The sequence below is a fragment of the Conger conger genome, chromosome 9 (genome assembly GCF_963514075.1).
Source record: "Conger conger chromosome 9, fConCon1.1, whole genome shotgun sequence".
Taxonomy (NCBI): Eukaryota; Metazoa; Chordata; class Actinopteri; order Anguilliformes; family Congridae; genus Conger; species Conger conger.
This window is the reverse complement of record NC_083768.1, coordinates 44955562-44977700: the sequence shown is the minus strand read 5'-3', so window position 1 is coordinate 44977700 and position 22139 is coordinate 44955562. Positions and strand designations below refer to the sequence as shown.

Genomic DNA, 22139 nt, shown 5'->3' with positions numbered 1-22139 from the left:
AGCCATGTCCCCCCCCCGTGAGTGAGTGCACTGGCCACTGGGCTTCAATGACATGTGCACCAGCTGGGTTTTTAAATTATTTTATTTTGGACATGTCTTTTTATGTACATGTGTCTATGTTACGAGACAATACTAATTAAAATGTATTCTTTCCTTTACTGGTGAAAAGGAAACAGAGCGAGAGAGAGAGAGTAACTAAAAATAAAAATGGCACCTTCTCTGACTAAACCAATAGAGGCAAATCATGACATGCTTCCCCTGTCTAGACATGCTGCTCACTGTCTTATGACTGTCTCTCTCTCTCTCTCTCTCTCTTTCTCTCTTTCTCTCTCTCTCTCAATTTTGCATGAACATTTCTGCAGTGTCATCAATGCGGAATACACTGCTCACACCACCTTAAAATGTAACATGACGTATTTTCACATAATTTTGTATGTGAATGTGAAATATTTTGTGAACCTTGACTCATAAGCACTAGCTAGTTTGTAAAGAAGTGACTCTCAGATAGGCCCTTAAGAGAGTTGGATCAATGCTTCTAGCCTTCTGACAACATAATTATTAGTTGTCAATGAAGATTTTGTTTACAAACTTGGTATGAATTGTCGTGAGCCACGGACCCCTTGCCGAGCTCAGACCTCACGTTCCCACGAGCAGTACCCCACGAGGAGGTGTCTCGGGGACGAACTCAAGTACTCCGAACGTCCTGGAGCCCTGGTAAGTTCTACTGAACTTCCAGCCCAGTCTTGAAGTGAAGGGTGTGATGCAAATCTGGTAATCGATGTCCTGTATTCAATGTATTCCTCTAAAGACTCTTTATCACATATGATTATAGTAAGATATACTTTATTATAATCAATCAAAAGAATAGAGTTATACAGATTACAGTGTACATATCATCTTTTGCAGTTTGCTAATCACATGCAAGTTACATATACCCCTCTTAGCTCTTTCTAAATTACCTTTCCACCACGATGTTTAAAAATCAAGGTACACCCTTCCTATATCCATCCTCCTCTTTGGCCTTTACCTTATCTTATGGCTCCCCCTTCACGGAGATAAAAGCTACTGAACTTCCATTAATACAATGGGTACGAACACCCCTAAAGTCTACTACTTATTTATATCGTATATAGTATCTTTCTAAAAAATAAAAGATATAAAAATAAAAGGAAACTTATAATGTATTACTTCTATGTATTACTTTTCCTACTTCTACAAGTAATATAGATTATAATTACCACTCATGCCCTAAATATAGCCATCTCGTTTTCTGCGGGATTTGATCCCTCCTCCTTGCTGTTGATGAGCTCTTTGAACAGCTGCATTGGTTTGGGAATCTGGGGCAGGATCTGGACCCAGACTTTCGAAAGACGTGACTTTGCACTTCGTACTTCTCCTGCCTGTTGTCTGGGATGTGCACTGGTATTTCTTCGAACATGTCGGGGGTTTTGCAGTGCAGCCGCAGCATATGCCTCTCCTCACTGACACTGAGGTTAGGGGGGGAGGCTTCAGGTTCTTGCGTGGGTCCAGCAGGAAGGTGTTCTGTAGCGTGGAGGAACCCCGCGTCCCGTCTGTTGGCCTCCAGGTGCAGTTCACGGCTCCAAGCATGTTGTAAAAGCCCTTTAACTCTTTCACCAGCTTTTCTGTATGATGAGGGATGCGCGTGAACACCTCTTCGACATCAGTCCTGCTGTCACAACTCTTGGGCTGAGTCCGCACCGCATACGTCACTCCTCTCTCCATATCCATATCCTGGAGTGGCGCGCAGAGGGAGCGCGCCACTCCAGCTTGACTACAGCTGTCTTGTGTTGCTCTCTCTTCACCAGCTCGTAGATATCTTCTGAAGCCAAATTCTGGGATCCTGCTCTAAGGTCTAAAAACTTATCCCTTATATATCTTTTTTGCATACAAAAGTGTACCTTTTTTGATAAGAAATGCCCCCATTATGTCAAGCGGGAAGACATTTATCTTTTATATAACCTGTTTTTTAATGACCATATTAATTATTTCTGTTTTTCCAATTGTCATTTTCTCATACCTCCAAAGAACTGTCCCCAATATTTTATTTCATGGGCCCCTCTGGTTTGGGAATTTCCCCCAACTTAATATATGAGTGGAAAAACACTAGCCCTTATGTTGTTTTTAATGAACCTATTCATCACTGGTGTCTGTGTCAGTTTCATAATCTCTCCTTGACTTCCTCCAAACTTTGATTTCATGCAAGCCAGACGTTAAAGCCTGCCACCATCCCAACACCCTCTTCAGGTGCCCCTTTTTGTGGCGCCTTAAGGGGTCTACAAAGGTCATCCAGCCAATAGCTGAGTGTAAATCATCCGCCATTAATCATTACTTTTCTTTCGGTATTGACATCCCTTCCGTTTTCCTTATTTTTGTTTTTCTTTAGCCAGGCATTGTGCCCCTCCCCTGTAGGGTTGGGGTATTCTCAGTCAGAACTTTAACCTTGCTCCTTAAAACCCTAAATCTAAGTCCCCCGACTTCAGACTCCTCTACTGACAAGTATGGCTGCTCATTCTCTGAACCACATATTTTTCTTCTTACGGGCGTTCTTACTACCACCTCGATGGCGTGTGCGAGGGGTTAACAATGCATTCCTTTCTAACCCATCCCCCGTCAATCTCTCATCAGGGGGGCCTAGGGCCGGGTCCTCGACAGAATTTAATTGTTAAAAAGACACTGGCAAAAAAGGGAAGATCACATTTGTGATTTGATTTCAGTTTGTTGAGAGGTAACATTCACATGACGACCAAATTTGTTTGCAGTCTCAAGTACCATTCCGAGAAATGTACCAAGAAGCCAAGAAGCTCCAGGAAATGTACAGTATAATCAACAACAAGACAACAGTTACCACGGAAACAAGGTGATCATAATGATGGAGGGAATCACATAATTATGGGGAGCAGACAACTGGAGGAACAATTACACTGAAAAGAAACCAATCTGGCTAGTTTAAAATATCCAAAACAATGTCTATCTTAATGCACATAAGCTACCATTGCTGGCTTACCAGATCCACGTATTATGTAACAAGAGATCCAGTGAACAGTGAAGCCATAGTCTTGATAATGATCTGTATGTGTCAATTCAAAATAGTTGCCACCAATAAATCTGTAATAAATTACAACAAATCTGTTTGTCCCGATGTAAGTATTCAATTCATCTAAATACATTAAGACAAATACACAAAATAAAGTGTGCTTATGTTTTTGTAAAACCAAAAAGGAAAAGATATTTGGTTCAAATGCAGCTATGAAATGCAGCTATGAAAAATGAAGAATAGCTACTTAAAGGTGATGGAAAACACAAATAAAAATATATAATATTAGCACATAGAATTGAATATAGAAGGTTGCCACAGTTCCAGTCACATGCACATTTGCCAGGGTCTCGTGATCGGAAAACAACATTCGGCAGCTACACAGTCATACATTCCCATGGTAGTTACTTTGAGTTTTTGTCCATTATAAGCTTTCATGAAGTGGACGTGTTGACCTCTGAGATGTTTCCCACTGCTTTGGCTGGCGTGCTGGGGGTGCCGGTCTCCTCCAGCCCGTCCGCCGATTGGCCAGTGAGGCCATCCGCCTCGGCCAGGGCCCTTCTGTACACCTCGGACAGTCCCTGCCGGAAGCGTTTGCGCAGGTCCATTCCCATGAAGAAGTAGAGCAGCGGGTTGACGCTGCTGTTGAAGTAAGCCAGCCCCTTGGCCAGCGGGAGGCCTATCTTCACCACCCGGTTCTTGGCGTCCACCATCTTGACCAGCAGGAAGAAGTGGTAGGGCGCCCAGCACAGGAAGAAGGCACAGACGAGACAGGCAAGGATCTTGAGGGGTTTGGACTTTTGGGAAAGGCGGGTACGCCGTATGCCTATAGCGGCTAGCACGTAGCAGCACAGGATCACCAGGAAGGGGATGAGGAACCCGCAGGCGAAACGCAGGATGTATAAGGCCATCATGCCCGACATCTCCCCTCCCCTATCCTTTCCTTCCAACGAGCACTTGGACAGGTTGTTTTTTCCAGGGAAGGTGGTTCGGTAGTAGAAGTAGGGGGCGCTCAGGGCCACGGACAGTGCCCAAACCGCCACGCTAACCAGGCGAGCAGCGGTCAATGTGCGGCGCTGCTTGGTCAGGACGGGCCGCCACACACACAAGGCCCGGTCCACGCTGATGGTACTGATGAAGAAGACGCTGCAGAACATGTTGGCGTACTTGAAGAAGCCGTTGAACTTGCAGAGGAAGACTCCGAAGGGCCAGTAGTCGAAAAAGAGCTTCTTAGTCAGCGACATGATTCGAGTCAGGCAGAAGATTAGGTCGGCTACCGCCAGGTTGACCAGCCACACGTTGGTGACTGTTGGAGTCAAGCGGAAACCGCCCATCCAGATGACTACTGCATTGCCCGTGGTGCCCAGGATGATGGTCAGTGTGTAGAACACAATCAGAACTTTGTCCATGATGTCGTCTATGTCAACAGAAGATTTCACCTGCAGGGCTTCAGAGGGGGGCATGGGAAGGGGACTGCTGGTCACCATCTGCAGGTGTGTGTGTATAAGAGAGAAAGAGAGAGAGGGGAGGAAATGTGTCATTCATTTATTCAGAAAGCAGCGCTTATGTAACCCAGCCCCACTTGTAATGTACAGTAAGTTCAGATAAAATAATATGAGGCTCATACAGGCACTGTACACCCTTATTAAATCTTCTGCTGTTGTAGCATATCCATTAGAGGTTTCATGAGTTGTGTGTTCTGTCAGCTTCAACGAGTTTGGCCCTTCTCCTCTGACCTCTCGTATTAACAACGCGTTTCTACCCACAGAACTGCTGCTCACTGGATGTTTTTTGTTTTTCTGCAAACTCTAGAGAGTGTTGAGCTTGAAAATCCCAGGAGATCAGCAGGAGATCTGTGATACTCAATCCACCCTGTCTGGCACCAGCAATCATTCCACGGTCAAAGTCACTTAGATCACATTTAGTCCCCATTCAAACAGCTGAACTTCCTTACTATGTTTGCATGCTTTTATGCATTTAGTTTCTGCCACATGATTGCCTAATTAAATATTTGCATTAACAAGCTGGTGTACATGTCAACCTAATAAAGTGATCACTGAGTGTATGTTGCAGACCTTTAAAGAACAGCTAACATTTGTGGGTGTTGTCTAGAGGTCTGTTTGCAGAGGTTTCTTTGTGTTAGTTTCAGATGCAATCTCATGTACACCTTTTTTGTGGCATGATAACTAAGGATTGTTCTGTCATCATATCACATACCGTGATGTACCACAAATGCTGTTATCATGGCGGGGTATACTGTCGTATACAGCACCATTAAGCTTGTATATTATGACATATAATTCATACTCAAAGCATCCTACAACTTTGAAAGAATCTTTTTCAAATCTTTTTCCAATCCATCATACATGTGTTCAAAGAATGTTGCATTCATCCATGAATCATATTGCATGTGTGTAAATCTTACCCTATTTAATGTATTTGTTCTCAAATCAATTATGTTTTTGCAAATCAGTGTTTGCAACCTATTTTCTCTTTGCATGCATATGCAATTTTGATAACAAGGCTCCTAACTACTTTAGAGTGATTGGGCTTGTCCAGGGAATACTTTTCAATGTACAGTACATGGCCCCCAAAGAGAAGCCCTGAAGGGATGGCAAGCTGAACTTTTCATTTAAACAAATAAACAAACAAACAAACAAAATGTTTTCACCCCGTGTTGCCTTAGAGCAGGGGTGTAAAACTCCAGTGCTGGAGTCCCTCAGTGTTTCAGCACGAGTGATGAAGTCTTTCAGTGGCTAAAGTCCGCACATCATATTCTCAAGGCCTTAATTGGCTGCTGATTAAAAGAAAACCAAAAATACCTGCAGACACTGTGGCTCTCTGGGACTGGAGTTAGTCCTGCAGACACTGCAGCCCTCCAGGACTACAGTTTGATACCATTGTCTTTTGTGCTCTGATTGAAACTGAACCTTTGTCTCTTCAAAACGCAAACAAAAATAGATTTTGATCTTTCACTCCCAATTGTTCTATTTGGCATTCTATATTTCTTGAGAAATGAACTATGAATTAAAACAGTCATGCAATTCTCCATATGTTCTCCCTGTGTACAATAACCCCATATCATTTTTACATTTGTCATCCATAGCTTATTGTAGTTCACATTTTGAAATTCTGAATTAACCAAATGGGTCAAATTATTTTGTAGTGTTCAACTTATCTGTCTTATCCAATTAAACTATACAGATAAATATCTCTGGTCATCAAAGTCATGTACAGCAGAATAACATGAAATCAGAATCCGACTCTGTTTGGCAGAACTGACATAATTACAGCCCCATGTCTCTGTTTTACCCTGCGTGAAATGATCACAAGTGTACAAATATTCAGAGCATTAAAAAAGTGAAATATTTCATTCTTACCTTTCCTATATCAGTTTGACGGCAATGAAATCTGGATCCACATAGCCTCTTCCCCAGTATATTCTTAGTTTAATGTGAGTGTATGCATGTGCGTGAGTGTGTGTATGTGTATGGAAAAAAAGGAAACCACTGTGTCCACACCACAAGACAGGAAACCAAATTGCTCACTGGTTCAGCAATCAGCCCAGCTAAAACAGGTGTTGAGGCTATTCTCTTATCATGCTCGAAAACCAAGTGTGTTTTCATAGCTGCAGGCCCCCCAATATGTAAAATATAACCTTAAGTTATATTTAAAATATTAAATAATGTTGGGCTTTAAATCTTTCTTTACTGCACATAGACATACTTTCAAATATTTCATCTGCGTGATGTATTCTTGTCCAATGATGCAGCGTGATCCAATGATTCATCCGTACATGAATGAATGAATGAATGAGTGCTTCTCTTGGGAACGGAAGGGAGCACAGCAAGAATGCACTCATGTCAATGGACACATGGGTCAGCTGTAACCCAGAGGCAAGAGATCTGCAAATAGTCCACTGGCTTTACTTCCTTGTACACACAATTTAACAAATCTGCTGTGGTTTTAAGAATTTAGAGTTGAGCAGAAACAGAAACACACTGTCTGCTCCTGTGAGTGACTGCAGATGTTTGGTTGGTTTGTTTGTAGAGCACAGTGTTTCCTGCTAAGCTTCTGTTCCACATTCAACAAGAGAGCCAAGTGAGATCAGTTATTCAACATTACATGAACTGCTTTAATTCATAGTTGTAATATTGCAAGCCATACACATGTATTTATCCATGGATTAAAATGCCATTAGAATGAGCTTTTGTTCTACAAACAGAAAAACTGAATCAGGTAATCAAGGTCTTTGTCACAACAATCCAAAATCTGCTTGTGCTGAATATACCAAAGATATCTGTATCATTTTAAATGCTGGTTTGACCACATGCTTGTATTTGTATTTGAGGTTCCATCTATAATGTCTTGGAGATTTACAATGCATTCTTTGTTTCCTTAAAACTGCTCCTGGGTCCTCCCCTCGACTGTATTGTGAATACAGACAGTAAATAGCCAATTCCGTCACGTTGCAAACAGACAAATGAAACTCTATGAGTACAAATGGGGACTCAGGACTCCAAACCCGGTCCAACTGGAAGCCACAACCAATTTGTATCGCAGGCCAGGAGAATCTAGCCACCTGAAGTAAATCCAGTTTGTTCTGGTGTGTCAGCTATTTTTACAAGCTGCTCTTACACAATGATCACAGTTCAATCACAGATCACAGCAAAATCGCTGCTTCAGGCTGACGTGTAGGACTTGAGTTCCCCAAGCTTTCTACATTCTGTTGTGTTGGCAGCCAGGCTTACCTAGCCATTGAGACCAGCAAGTGTGGGTCTGCTGGGCGGACATCGTGCTACACCTTTCATTAGCCCAGAACAGTCAGAAATGTCAGAAGTATAACCTTCTGCAAAGGGAAAAATAAAGGTACCGGGCCAAGATAAAGATTAGCATAAACTACAGGGATATGCAATATTTGTGACATGGTATATTTGTGGCTTTGTTAATGTAAAACAGTCCCTATTTTGTGGGGAGGATAACAGCTATTGTGACTTGCTGACCTGTCCCTCACATGCAGGTGAGCATCACATACTGTATGCTTTAACTCTGCTGCAACCAAAGACTTGGGAGATTGAGACTTCTAGAAACCCATGATGGGTGGCACTACTGTGTCTTGTCCAATAATGGCTCCTGAGAACCAATCCTAAACAGCTTTCTTCAGTCACTGACAGTTTTTGGCTTCAGTGAAAATCCACAGTAATACTGCCAGTAACCTAGCAGTTGTTCTCTCCAAAGTTCTACAGCACTGTTGCTATATGAATGGTTTGTCTGAAAAATAGATAAATATATATTTCCCACACTTTTGTAGTAAAGTTAGTTAACTTGCAGTGGGGGTAGACTCATAGAATGTATGAGTTCAGTGGGAAGAGTATATGAAGCCTTAGAGTTTACTGAATTAGCTGAATAAGTTCAGCTGAATAAATTAGCTGAATTAAGCTATTCCTAGTTTTACTCAATGAATTTATCCAGCTAAATTGGTAATCCTCTCTGGTGTTTTCCAGGTTACACACTGGTCTGGGAATTTTGTTCAAACTGTATTCTCATATTAACCCTTTAAGGTTTTGACTTTGGTTGAGAAAATTGAGAAAGTTTAGTTGGGTTTTAATAGGGGCTCAAAACAATAGTATATCAGGCATTTTGATAGGCTGAAAAGGTATAAGGTCAAGAGTGGCATTGTTTTTTAGCTGTTGACTTTTTTTGTTGTGGGGGACAACATGTTTAAGCATGTTAAGCAATCCACTCAACTCAATGTATCAAATGTAACAGGCTGCTGGTCCTACAAAAAGTACAAATAGGGTGAAGTAAAGGGCCACACTACCAAGGAAATAAAGTATTATTATTTATTTATATTCACACAAACATTTTGGGCAAAGTGGCCCTGTCCAGCATGCCAAAAGTAACAAAAAACCTATATCTTGTTACTTTTCGTACGCTGAAGAAGGGTGTTTTGCCTGAAACAAATAAAGGGGGTCTTTTGCCAATATAAAATGTTGTTGTCCTTCACATTACTGAATTTAAGTTTAAAATATGTGAAGTGAGCACCTGAATAATTTTCACATCCTTTGATGGTATGACACTGAAAGAGAATCCATGGTCTTATGTTTGATATTTTTTGGTTGTTATCTAATATCAAATGTTTTGGTTGTCATCTGATATAGTATTTACTGTAATATATGCTGTCAGACAAAAGACAATTTACAATGCATTATATTGCATCAACCTACCTGCACGCACACGGTTGCTAGGCAAAAAAATCTGTCTTCTGTTCCTCCCACATAATATACTTAAGAGAGCCCAATGGTTTACTGGAAAGACAGACTTGACCTTCTAACAGGTAAGTACCATTTCTAAAATCATTATGCTTGCGTGATGTTTGTGTGTTGGGTTTGTACAATTAATCATAACACTTTACACATTATCTGTAACAATACAGCCTTATGCAATATCCTCTTGTTGAAATATGTGTTCATAAACCCTCAGAAGATAGTAAAGAAAATGAAAAATAGACCAACAATATAATATATAAACATATAAAAATGCATAGCTTCCATGAGTGTATAAGCATAAAACTAGTTTTAAAGATTACCGCTACATTGAAACACAATTTTGGTGTTATGTCGTCTTGAAAATGACTGCAGGAATAGAACATATGGTTTAATGTTCACAGATTTTTCTGATTTTCCTGGAGCTATGTTTACACTTTTTAGTATTATTGCTTTGTCATTGTAATTTAAAAAGGCAAAAGGCATTTTCATTTTGAAACTCTTTTTTCATACTCTTCAAGGTGGGATATTCAAACCCCAGGGATGGCAAACATTTCAATTACGAATCTGATTAGACTATTCTGACTTGCGGTGTTCCACAAGGCTCGATTCTTGGTGCTCTTTTGTTCTACCTATACATGCTCCCTCTGGTTCGAATCGTCCAAGGAAACCAAGTGTCATATCACAGCTATGCGGATTAAACACAGATCTACCAGGCACTCTTGCCAGATGACTACAGCTCTATCCACTGTCTATATCAGTGCATAGAGCATGTAAACACTTGGATGAGTCAAAACCTTCTCCAACTAAAACAGATAATTGTCTTCGGGAAGACAATAGTGAGACAAAAAGTTGCCCCCCATCTCGATTCCCTTTGTCATCAAACAGCAACACAGGTCAGAAATCTTGCTGTAGAAATTAACTCTGATCTTATCTTACCTATAACCATATTAAAGTAGGAACCAAATCCATCTTTTAACATCTCAAAAACATACCTAGGGTCACAGGATTTATGAGACTCTCATTCATGCTTATCTGAAGTAGGGCTGGTTATTGCAATGCACTATTTACCAGTCTCTCCAATATACTCCTACTGTAATGTCTTTTAAATCTGGTCTGAAAATGTTGCTTTTTGCAGAACCCTTTATTATATCATATAATAATTTTTTTAAATTTTATTATCTCTGCTTATTACTGTAACATGTTTATCATAAATGGAACAAAAAGATGTGGGGTTGTTTGCTGCAGTCAAACTTGGTGTATATAATACTTTCATCCTACTTTACTTGACCGTTTTATAAGTGAGTTTTGTTCTGTTTTGCATTTAGATTTAACGGACCGTATTGTACTGTAATGTTAAGTGAATATTGAAGAGCTTTTAGTTGCGGATGATGGATTGGCTGCGAAAGGCCGAGTTCCTGTCGCTTGCAATCCTTTGTCTGTGGAATATCTCAGGTAAGGATAACCCTTTTATTCCACTTTACTGCAACACCAATGTGCTATTTCATGTAATTCAAATAAATGTTATGTTGTATTTCACATCTTAACACTTTAGTGTTCATTATTTTAAAATACAAATTCTAAGTCTGCATTGGGGACACAGGACTGGATGGATTTAATTAGCATTTAACTTAACCAGATTAACTATTCATAACAGTATTTCTATTATTTAACACCTTTCATGCATGTTTGTTAAATGGTATTGTAATGTTGGGGTTGACGGAGAGCCAGTTGCGACTAGGAGAAGAACCCTTCAAAAAGCGCGCACGTGAACGTGTTCGCCACTAATACTCCCCAAAACAAAACAGAACTAAATACTTCCCTTCTCCCGAGACAGAGGGAGGAACAAAAACAAACCCGAAGGCGATTCAGAATAACTAAACAGAAATGAAGCCCAAAAACTGGCTGAGGAGAAAATAAAACAACCCCTTTAAAACTGGGCGAAATAACAAACCAAACTTAGTGCTTGTAAACCCTCAGTGATGTAGTGGACTGAGGCAATCCCGAAAAGAAAATACAACCTAGCGTAAAAAAGCTAGGCACGGTCAGGTCTGGGCTTAAGTAGTCTCCCGGGAGGTGATTCCCCTGAAGAAAATGAGGATCAGGTGTAATCAATGATCCTCAGCCCTCAGGTGGTGACCAGGGGTATTACCTCCCACCTTGACAGGTATTAAAAGATACAAAATAATAACATGGACATACCATATATGAATAATTTAATGTAGCTCCTCTTTAAATTAATGTGCTGGTTTTTTATTTACGTGGGTAAATGCTGAACCCATCAACATGTGTTTGTGAAAAAAACTCAAAGCTAAGGACAGACATTCAGAAGTAAGCAGGAATCTTCACTGTTCAGTTATTACTACTTTTTCCTGTCTGCATTAACACTGTATGTACTTTGTGCTTCAGCTGCTCAACGAGTCACAAGGCTGTCCCCGGAAACAGGAAGTTTGAATGGAGCAACAAGACTGACCATCTCAGGAGAAGGTATGAATCAAGATGTCCAATTCATTAGCACTGGGTGCAGAACAGATTGACAGTCTGCCCATGTAACGGCTTTGTTTGATTTGTGAAAAGGCTTTGCCCAAGAAGAGTTCACCCTCAATCCCAACGACAAGGATGTTGGTAACAGCGTTCAACTGGTGTCGGACACACTATCTATCCCCTGTGACGTGGAGAGGGACTCCACACATAGTAACCAGATAACGTGCAACACCAGGTAAATCTCTGCAGCATTTTGCATGTGCACACATACAGTATCTCCCACACAATTGCATATATGCTTATGGTATGGTATGATTCATGACTTTCTCAGACCTATGCCTTATGGCACCTATGAGGTACGGGTCTCTGTGGACGGCACCCCCATTCCCAGCAGCCGTATCTGTAATAGATACTACTGGTATTACAACTGCCGCTTCAGGGTGAGTGAACACTTGTTTTTTAAAGCTTCTTCACATTTCCCCCAAATTGGAAATGCCCTGTGCATTATACACTCAGTGAGCACCTTATTAGGTATATTATTTTTTAGACTTCTACTGCTGTAGCCTATCCACTTAGAGTTATGATGTGTTGTGTGTTCAGAGATCCTCTTCTGCATATCACTGTTGTAATGTGTGGTTATTTGCATTACTGTCACCTTCCTGTCCAGCTTTGACCAGTGTGGCCATTCCTCTGACGTCTTTCATTAACAAGGTGTTTCTGTCTGCAGAACTGCTGCTCACTGGATTTTTTTGTTGTTTTTTGTACCATTCCATTCTTTGGAAACTCTAGAGACTAGTGTGCGTGAAAATCCCAGGAGATCAGCAGTTTCTCAGATACTCAAACCACCCAGTCCGCCACCAACAATCATTCCATGGTCAAAGTCACTTAGTTAAATAATTTCTCCTGACCCGTATCTACATGATTCTATGCATTGCACTGCTGCCACACTGGCCGATTTGATAATCAAATGAATAAGTAGGTGTGATAAAGTGATAAATCTTCCTAATAAAGTGCTTGGTGAGTGTATATATACTGTACATCAGCACTCAATGCTTCAAAATCTATTAGTCAGTTGAGAGGGCAAACAAGCATGCGCTGCCCTGGAAAGCTTGTGATGTTCCACCACAGGCCGTGGGGCTCCTCCATGCTCTAGTAGCAGGGCCTAGTCAGGATGAGCCACTCAGCAGCCCTGCATGCCGATACCTTCACGCAAAACCAATAACAACGGCAACGATTGGTCATTGTATTTGTTTTGCGCCAATTAGTAGTTGTGTTTTTCGTTTTAAAAAGGTTTTAAAGGTATTAGTGCTTTAAACAATGAGGTTTCAATAATTCCATGGCCTGATGTACACTTTTCATTTTGTTGAATTCTTTACAGCCCCTAAGTGACTACACTCCAACAATCACCAGTATTAGTCCTGCCTCTGGTTTGCCAGGTATGGTCTTTACACACACAGGCATCTATACACGTGCACAGTCGCACACGTTTCAATGACACCAGTGTGTTTCAGCTATGCTTTATAGGCAGAAAGAATTTTGTTTATGCTTTTCTGCTTTGTCTTTTTTGATGTTTCCTCATGCATTCTTGCCATCAGCAAACCTTTAAAGTATGACCATTGTTAAATATGCAGAGACCTTGGTGACAGTGCGGGGGCGGATCTTTACTGATGTTTACGGGAGCAACACTGACAGGAGCTCAAGTGGTCTAGATGTCAGATTTCTGAGGTAATGTGAGAATATCAGGGGTGAATGAATCTACATCATTCATGTCTGAAAGTTGTACACGGTGTAACCCAGCTTTTAGGAACAACATTTACAAACGACATTGTTTTATAATGGGGTCTTGACAATTGATAATAAAAAAGTTTTAAAAATCAGTACTGTGCTCTCTAAGTGATATTTTGAGATTCTCTTTTAAGGGGTACCACAGGTGAAGAGGAAAACAAATCTTATATTTTGAATGTGGACCAAAATCCAAACATTTTGTATAATGACTTTATTATTTATGTATCTATTTACGAACATATGCAAATTATCTCATGATCGATTAATAAAAAAGCTAAAATTCACATATTAGTTAAAAAAGGTTTTTGTCTCTGTCAGTGATACTTTTTCAATTACAATGTGACAGATGACACAAAAGCTAGGGAATTACAGATTGGTTTTTCACATGAATGGTTTTTTTGATGAATTATTTACAAAATCCTGATGACTATGCTGGAAAATTTGAATTTTTTGCTTTTTTTCCCACATAAAAAAGAAATGACAAAATAGTAAAAAAAAAAAAAAAAAAGCTTCTCAGCTATTTTGGTTTAGAAGCAACTAGGAACATTTTGTTGATACATCTATAAGTTAGGTTTGAACAAAAAGTTATTCGTACAGGAAATCTGTAATTTAGAAAATAGCAGTTTTTTTGGTGCTTGGTGTACAGTTGGTATAAAAACTAAATTAACTACTTAAAGTTGTTTCATTTTAGGAAACAACAGCAGTTGTAGAAGCTAAATATCATAATATCTCAAAATGGACCTATCCAGCCAAAACCATCCTTTTCACCTGTGGTGCTGCCCCTTAAATAATTCTGGTGTGCTGTGACTATTATTCCATGTAACCAGGTTTTACAGCAAAGTACAGCATAAATTATTGTATGTATGATGGTCACACAATTTTTATGGCTTTTTGCAAACACTCAGTGGAAATTTTGCTCAGATAACTGATGTTCTCTGGATAAGTGTGTATCTTAAAAGAATGTGATGTTTTTAAATGTCCTGTACACTGCAGGGCGTACATGGGTGGGATGCCGTGTGAGCTTCTGAGGCCAAACTCTGATGACCTGTAAGGCCGCCCTCCTCATATAATTTCTCCAGTGCTCTTATTTAAAATGGTGTCACATCACAAACTTTTATTAATGTTTGTGCTTCCTCTTTTCAGCTACGGTCTCACTTTAGACTATGAATATAGTCAGTGGGGGGAAATGACATGCAAAATGACTGGGACATATATTGGTAAGGATCCATACTGTATGCTGTAGCTATGTAACTATCACAGTGTCTCATAAGTTATCTGTACCATATATTTAAACAAATAATTGTAGATGTGTTTTTGACCCTTCATCCATTTTGACAACAAATTGTCTGATTTTCCATATTGTTTTCTAGATTAAATGATAAAGAATATCGTTTTCTTTCCAGGGCATCACAATCTCAGTTACATTCTGGACAGCCACTATGGAAGGTGGGTATAATTGGGTGTTTATTCTTTGTTATGAAACTATATACCACTGCTATGACTCCAAATGTTTGATTACAGTTCTATTTCAATTAACGCTTAACGGTGACGCAGTCATTCAAGTCAAAATGGAAAAACTGTTCCATGCAAGCCGATGCACGTAAATCACCTGCAACAATGTTGCCCAGGAAAGCGAGAAAGCGAGCAGGGACTGCCTCCGCTTCCACATTATTCAGAAACTATCGGATGCGGGCCTTGATTTGTGAGAGAAATTTGTGTCCGTAGTCGATAGGTGAACGAAACATGTGGACCGGAGAAAGCAGAGCAGCGCTTGCCACGCCGAACAATGCGCCTTCTCCAAATAACAGAAATAGTAGATCTACGCAACATGATCCCACTGATGTTGGGCACTGTTTGCACAATGGGGACGTACAAATAAACATCAAAAAGGCATAGACTCTTGTTTACTCACTCACGGTAAACATCACGGTAAAAATAAACATCTGCCAAACTCGCTAGCTATAGCTTACGCTATATCTCCGCTGCGCGTTGGGCCGAACAACGCACCTTAGCTGTTACAGTATACAGATTACGGTATACCACTGCCTGTCATGAGTTATTGTTTAAATAGCTTTATTATGTGTGTATGCGCTTTATTAAATGTACTGATCTACATTTATACATGTTGATCAGTACATTTAACCAAGGGGATGTTTTCTATTACAGGAGTCTACCAGAAAAGGCTGTGTTGACTCTATCATCTTTGAACACGCAGGCCATGTTTCAGACCTATGCAGGTACAGGAAATAAAGTGAATTAGTGCACCTCGGCCGTTTAAATGAGATAAGATGAAGCTTAACTTCATCTTGTGTCTTCCAGTGGTCAACAGAGTTTCTCCATCAGCGGGAAGCTTGCAAGGTGGGACGAAACTCACCATTGACGGGCGCTACTTTGATGAAACCGATCGGCATGCAGCCGTTCTAGTTGGAGGTAAATATTTTATATAAATATTTTAACATAAATTAATGTTTAAAATCTATATTTCCTTTTCACCCATATACATGTGACTGTTATTTCATAGTCAAAATACTTTAAAAACCACCAAATTATCCATTGATGAACAATCCAAAATTGCTGTTGTAATTAAAACATTTAATATTTGTACATCTCAATATTATATATGGTTTTATTAATTTTATATTGCAAATGAATGCAAGCAAACAAATATAATAAAAGAAATGAACAACAATCAATATTCTTTATAAAATAATGAATGTACACTATGTGGGCTATGCCTCATATGACTTCAGAATAAAATCATTTAGCTAAATTAGTTTGGTTAAAACACAAATCAATAGTTTGGGGATCTCAACAATAATTCTGAACATTTCTGTACATGCAGTGGCGGATTAAACTAGCAGTACGCATATAAGTACGGTTGTGAATTCCGGATGACCACCAGAGGACAGCGTTTTTAATGAACGGGATCTTCTCCATGTCACACGCAGGTCGAAACCTTGTAACAACAAAGTCACCTGTCACAGGCAGTGGCCTCCAGAATTATTGGCACCCTTAATAGAAGTAGGCAAAAAGGCTGAATATAATAAACACATAGAATAATCTACACACAGTGAACACTTTATTCGGTATTTATTAGGCTTATTTTTAGACTTATTGGTCTTCTGCTGCTGTCGTCTATCCACTGAAGAGGTTTGACACGTTGTGTGTTCAGAGATGCTCTTCTCGGTAGAGGAGTAGAGGGTGCCCTGGAGTTCAGGATGGTCGGGAACAACTTGTTCCTTTGGGGCCGAACACAGAGTTGCAGGTGATCTGGGTCTGGATGCTATATACAGATGCCCTCTACTTGTGCTTCCTCCTTGGAAGGTGCCACGGCTCCCTATTGAGGAGTCTGAACAGCACAGGAAACCATGGTCTTCCTGGCCAGTTGGGAGCAACCAGCAGTAGTCTGTGGTTGCTTTGCTGAACTCTATCTGGGGTTGGAAGAAGCAGGGGAATTGTAGGAAATGCATACAACAGGCTGTCTGGCCATATTTGGGACAGAGTATCCTGATCGAAGGGGCTGGATGTCGCTACTAAGGAGAACCACAGGGGGCGATGTGTCATCCTTTCTGAGGTGAACAGATCCACATTGGCTCTGACAAATCTGTGCCTGATCTATTCCACCACCTCTGGGTGGAGTGTCCATTCCCACAGAGAAGGCTTTTGCCTCTTGATTGTGTATGCCAGGCAAGTGCATTGCCCTGAGGTTCAAGAGATTGACCTGATGGACAGCGATGTTACTGTGTAACGATGTCTGTCAGGCTCAATCATCCCCAGGGGAATACCCTGGCTCAAATATGATTTTCTCCTTCACAACCTCTGACTTGTGCCACTTTGGGTCCAAGTGTATACCATTCAGCCGCACCCGAATGGGACACAGGGAGAGAAGGCCCAATGGTATTACTGGTGATGCCATGGTCAGCATGCTGAGAAAGAGACTGAAGCTTAACACCTTGTTTTCTCTGAAAACGAGGGATCAGGTGGAGTATGGCCTTGATGCATCTTTGGGACAGGGAAGCTCTCGTCATTTCATTCCAGTGTCATCCTCAGGAAGACATTTTGTAAATCCGGCCCAGTTCAGCCACTTGTGAGAGTGTGATTACTGTACCCAGCCCTGCTCGTTCTCTGATTGGAGAGACAGTTGTCCAACCAGTCGTCCAGATATAGCAGGATAATTATTGATCTGGCTTGTAATGGTGCAAGGGCTGTGGCTATGCACTTGGTGAAAACACAAAGGACATGAGATGAAAATGTAAGAACTTGAATTGACACAGTTGGTCCATGAAGACAAAACATGGAGGACCGATACCTGCAGCATCAAACTTTGCTAGGTTACGAGGCTACCAGCGAGTATGAGAAAAAGGTTTTGACCGACTCATCGTTCTCTGATTAGATTAGAAGGAAAAGGTGTGCAGATGACGTCAGTATTTATGGGGGACATACTGCCTTACGTCATTTATGTCACAGGAGGCTCCATCTTGCGTTGTTACAAGGTCCCGACCTGCGCATATGCAAGATGGAGTAGATCCTATTCTTTAAAAGCACCGTCCTCTGACGGTCAGGAGGAATGAAATTTAACAAATAATTACTGAATCCATGACTTAAGTGTGCCCCTCAAAGTGAATTGTTTGGTTCTATTTTAGGCCAAGATTGCACGATCCTGAGTTTATCTGATGATAGAATTATGTGCATGACCCCCAGGCACCAGATGAGCAATGTTACTGTTTTTCCAGGTGAGATTAATTTTAATCAGTCAAGCGACAGACTGTGTAACCATTTTGTTTCTTTTTTTACATTTTGGCTTTTTTGTTACTCGGATTTTGCAAACGCCACAGAAGGAGAGGAATTTGAGGCATCCAGTGGCTTTAAGGTAGAAGAACACTATGTTTAAGAAGATGTTGTCACCAGCATTATCTTCTCATTAAACCCTGAAGCCTTTGTGATAGACGATAGCATTATCAGGATAAGAATGTACAAACATGGTGTCAAAGCAGGTTTTATCACCCAAAATCATATTATGACTAAATTAAACTGTACTATACAGAATGATAGTGGCTAGCTGTTTATAGTGATTAGCTGTACACCTAGCTAATTACCAGTGGCTCTGTTTAAATCCAGAGAGGGATTTGTAACACACAAGGTGAAATTTAGATCCTTAGATTTCTGTGCATCCAAATGGATGCTGTCTTCTGTCTTAATCATTGAGCTGGTGCAACACTATTCAAGGCTCTCATTTGCACATGTAGGTGGCAGGGGTCTGAAGATGGAGGTATGGAATTACAGCAGACCCAGCAATCTCGATGAAGCCCTGGACTATAATGAGACCAGGCCTGGGTACTCTGTGGACTGGGTCGACTCCCTATCCTACGCGTGGCCTTCGGAACTGGAGAACTTTGTGGCTCGACTGAGTGGCTTCATAGTTCCGCCGGAAACTGACTACTACCAGTTCTTCATAAAAGGCTATGGTCGATATGCCCTGTACTTCAGCCACACTGGTCTTCCTCAAGACAAGGTATTGATTGCATTCATTTATACAATTATTTCACAAGTGACAATCCCACTTTCCCATGTGAGGATCAATAATGGACTTTTCATTATATTATGCAGTAGCCAAAGACAACTTATTTTCTCCAATTACTAAAGCACGGACATAATTGCAGAACTGATCATTGATAATGGAATTTCTATTGGCTGTACAAAACCTGCAATGGCTGTTTTGTCATGCACTTTGTAATATACCAACATGAAATTAAAAAAATAATATTTTAGTGGATCTTAACTTTGATTGAACTAATCAGAATCCTTTAAGCTATAACATATTTTAAAGTTTTATAGAAAAGGAAAAGGTGTAGATATTAAAAACCAAGTTTATAAAATAAGCATGAACCCCTCACTGTTACGCTTGCAGCCAGAAACCCAAACGCAGACCACAGTATTCCAAAAACGTTGTTTTATTTCAGTCCAAGGGTCAAAGCCAGGTAATCCAATAGACACAGTGCCAAATCGAGAAGCAAAAGGGAAGTCACAAAAACAGTCCAAAGGTCAAAATCCAGAAGATCAGACAGGCAGAATTGCAGAGGAGTAGGCACAGGGAAAGTCATAAATGAAGCGAGTATCAAAAAAAGGCAACCAAAACAGAAGGGAATAGGCAAACTCGAGGTTGGGCAAATCGGCACTGAAATAATGATGAAAGTTCTGACAAGGGTGAAGACTCAGACTGGGGTTTAAATACACAGAGGAATGAGACAAACTAGGCGGGGCATGGGAGTGAGGGAAATCTAACAAATAGACATTAGGTGAGACACATGAAAGGGCAATCATACAGTAACAAAGGAGGAACAAAAACGCGGGACTGGATTCACATCAACACACATGTAATACAAACGGCTCCAGATTAGGGAGTAGACAATTGCACAGATTTAAGGAATGCAGTGATAGTAGAGAACAGGTGTGAACACTTCACATAATTACGGCAGGCAGATAGAACTGGGAGGTGGAGCTATAGAGCAGTGCAGAAATAGGGTGAATGTTAATGTTAGTCAAACAGGAATGGAGAGAAAGAGGGAATTAAGTAAAACGAGACTGAGAAAGAATCGTGGGAAACCAGAAAATTCAGAAAATACAATACACAAATGAGTCAAAACATTTTAACCACCGACCAAACATGCTGTTAGTCCTCCACATGCCGGCAAAGTGGCTCTAACCTGCCGAAGCATGGACTCTACAAGACCTCTGAAGGTGCCCTGTGGTATCTGGCACCAAGATATTAGCAGCAGATCCTTTAATTCCTGTAAATTGCGAGGTGGAGCCGCCATGGATCAGACTTTCTGGTGTTCCAGCACATCGTACAGATGCTCGATGGGATTGAGCAACATCTTGAGCTCTTTGTCTGTTTTTGAAACCATTCCCGAACAATTTATGCAGAATGATAGGGCGCATTATCATGCTGAAAGTCAGAGTCCATCAGGGAATACCGTTGCCATGAAAGGGTGTACCTGGTCCACAACGATGTTTAGGTAGGTGGCATGCATCAAATTGACGTCCACATGAATGCCCGGACCCAGTGTTTCCCAGCAGAACATTGTCTAGAGCATCACACTCCCTCCACTGGCCTGTCTTCTTCCCACAGTGCATCCTGGTACCATCTCTTCCTTAGGCAAACAGTGAACATGTACCCAGCAGTCCACATGATATAAAAGAAACTCATCGGATCAGACAACCTTCTTCCATTTCTCCAATGTCCAGTTTGACGCTCGTGTGCCCATTGTAGGCGCTTTCGGTGGTCGACAGGGGTTAGCATGGGCACTCCGAACTGTCTGCGGCTACACAGCACCATATACATAACATAATTAAAATTTTCTGTGCCACAGTAGCCATTCTGTCGGTTCGGACCAGACAGGATAGTCTTCTTTAACCTTGACCTCGATGAGCCTTGGGTGCCCAACACCCTGTCGCCGGTTCATGGTTTGTGGTTGGTGGTTACTCACCACTGCTGACCAGGAGCACCCCACAAGCCTTGTCGTTTCACAGATGCTCTGACCTAGTTGTCTGGCCATAATGATTTGGCCCGTGTGAAAGTCGCTCAGGCCTTAACGCCTGCCCATTTCTTCTGCATCAAACACATTGACTATGAGAACCAACTGTTTGCTTATCGTCTAATATATCCCAGACCTTGACATGCGCCGTTGTTACGAGATAATCAACATTATGTGCTTCATCTGTGAGTGGTCATAATGTTTTGGCTCATTGGTGTGTATAAATATATATACAGTGTATATGGCCAGACAGGGGTTTCACACACAACAGGTTTAAGAGAGAACATGATGAACCTTGAAGTGGATGGGGTACAGCATTAGAAAACCAATAATGAAAAATAAATACTGTAAATGCAATGTTTTCCCTTTTTTGTGTCAAATCCATTTTAGGTTAAGATTGCCTCCCTCAATCATGCAAGTGATGACTTCTACAGAAGCAATGGACAGCAGTCTGCAAGGATGCGCCTGGAGAAAGGCAAACCGTAAGCAACTGTATTAACTGACTTAATGTGGAATATACATTTTATTATTACAATACTCTTTCACTACCTACAGTGCATCTGGAAAGTATTCACAGCGCTTTACTTTTCCCACATTTTGTTACAGTCTTATTCCAAAATGGAATAAATTCATTTTTTTCCTCAAAATTCTACACACAACACCCCATAATGACAACACAAAATAAGTTATTTTTGAAATTTTTTCAAATTTATAAAAAATTAAAAACTAAGAAATCACATGTACATAAGTATTCACAGCCTTTGCTCAATACTTTGTTGATGCACCTTTGGCAGCAATTACAGCCTCAAGTCTTTTTGAATATGATGCCACAAGCTTGGCACACCTATCTTTGGGCAGTTTCGCCCATTCCTCTTTGCAGCACCTCTCAAGCTCCATCAGGTTGGATGGGGAGCGTCGGTGCACAGCCATTTTCAGATCTCTCCAGAGATGTTCAATCGGATTCAAGTCTGGGCTCTGGCTGGGCCACTCAAGGACATTCACAGAGTTGTCCTG

At 40.8% G+C, this 22139-nt stretch overlaps 2 protein-coding genes across 2 annotated transcripts in view; one reads left to right on the top strand and one right to left on the bottom strand.

The window, feature by feature from the left end:
* Positions 1-1954: 1954 nt before the first annotated feature.
* On the bottom strand, positions 1955-6534 carry LOC133137436 (fMet-Leu-Phe receptor-like). The gene is made up of 2 exons (XM_061255720.1): positions 6436-6534; positions 1955-4542 (listed from the first exon to the last, which is right to left on the bottom strand). The coding sequence occupies exon 2, from the start codon at positions 4540-4542 to the stop codon at positions 3490-3492; it is 1053 nt and encodes a 350-aa protein (XP_061111704.1). The 5' UTR covers positions 6436-6534; the 3' UTR covers positions 1955-3489.
* Positions 6535-11435: 4901 nt separating this feature from the next.
* Positions 11436-22139, top strand: part of LOC133137684 (fibrocystin-L-like) — a 51622-nt gene continuing 40918 nt past the window's right edge. The window contains exons 1-14 of the mRNA XM_061256021.1: positions 11436-11488; positions 11678-11808; positions 11899-12040; positions 12137-12245; positions 13184-13241; positions 13437-13530; positions 14584-14637; positions 14734-14807; positions 14994-15036; positions 15757-15827; positions 15910-16020; positions 18234-18323; positions 18837-19102; positions 21516-21607. Of these exons, the coding sequence (XP_061112005.1) occupies positions 11436-11488; positions 11678-11808; positions 11899-12040; positions 12137-12245; positions 13184-13241; positions 13437-13530; positions 14584-14637; positions 14734-14807; positions 14994-15036; positions 15757-15827; positions 15910-16020; positions 18234-18323; positions 18837-19102; positions 21516-21607 (1388 nt within the window). The remainder of the gene's footprint in view (positions 11489-11677; positions 11809-11898; positions 12041-12136; positions 12246-13183; positions 13242-13436; positions 13531-14583; positions 14638-14733; positions 14808-14993; positions 15037-15756; positions 15828-15909; positions 16021-18233; positions 18324-18836; positions 19103-21515; positions 21608-22139) is intronic.

What these genes read in the sequence shown, in the direction of transcription:
- LOC133137436 (XM_061255720.1), bottom strand. Translation starts at nt 4,542, where the DNA reads ATGGTGACCAGCAGTCCCCTTCCCATGCCCCCCTCTGAAGCCCTGCAG.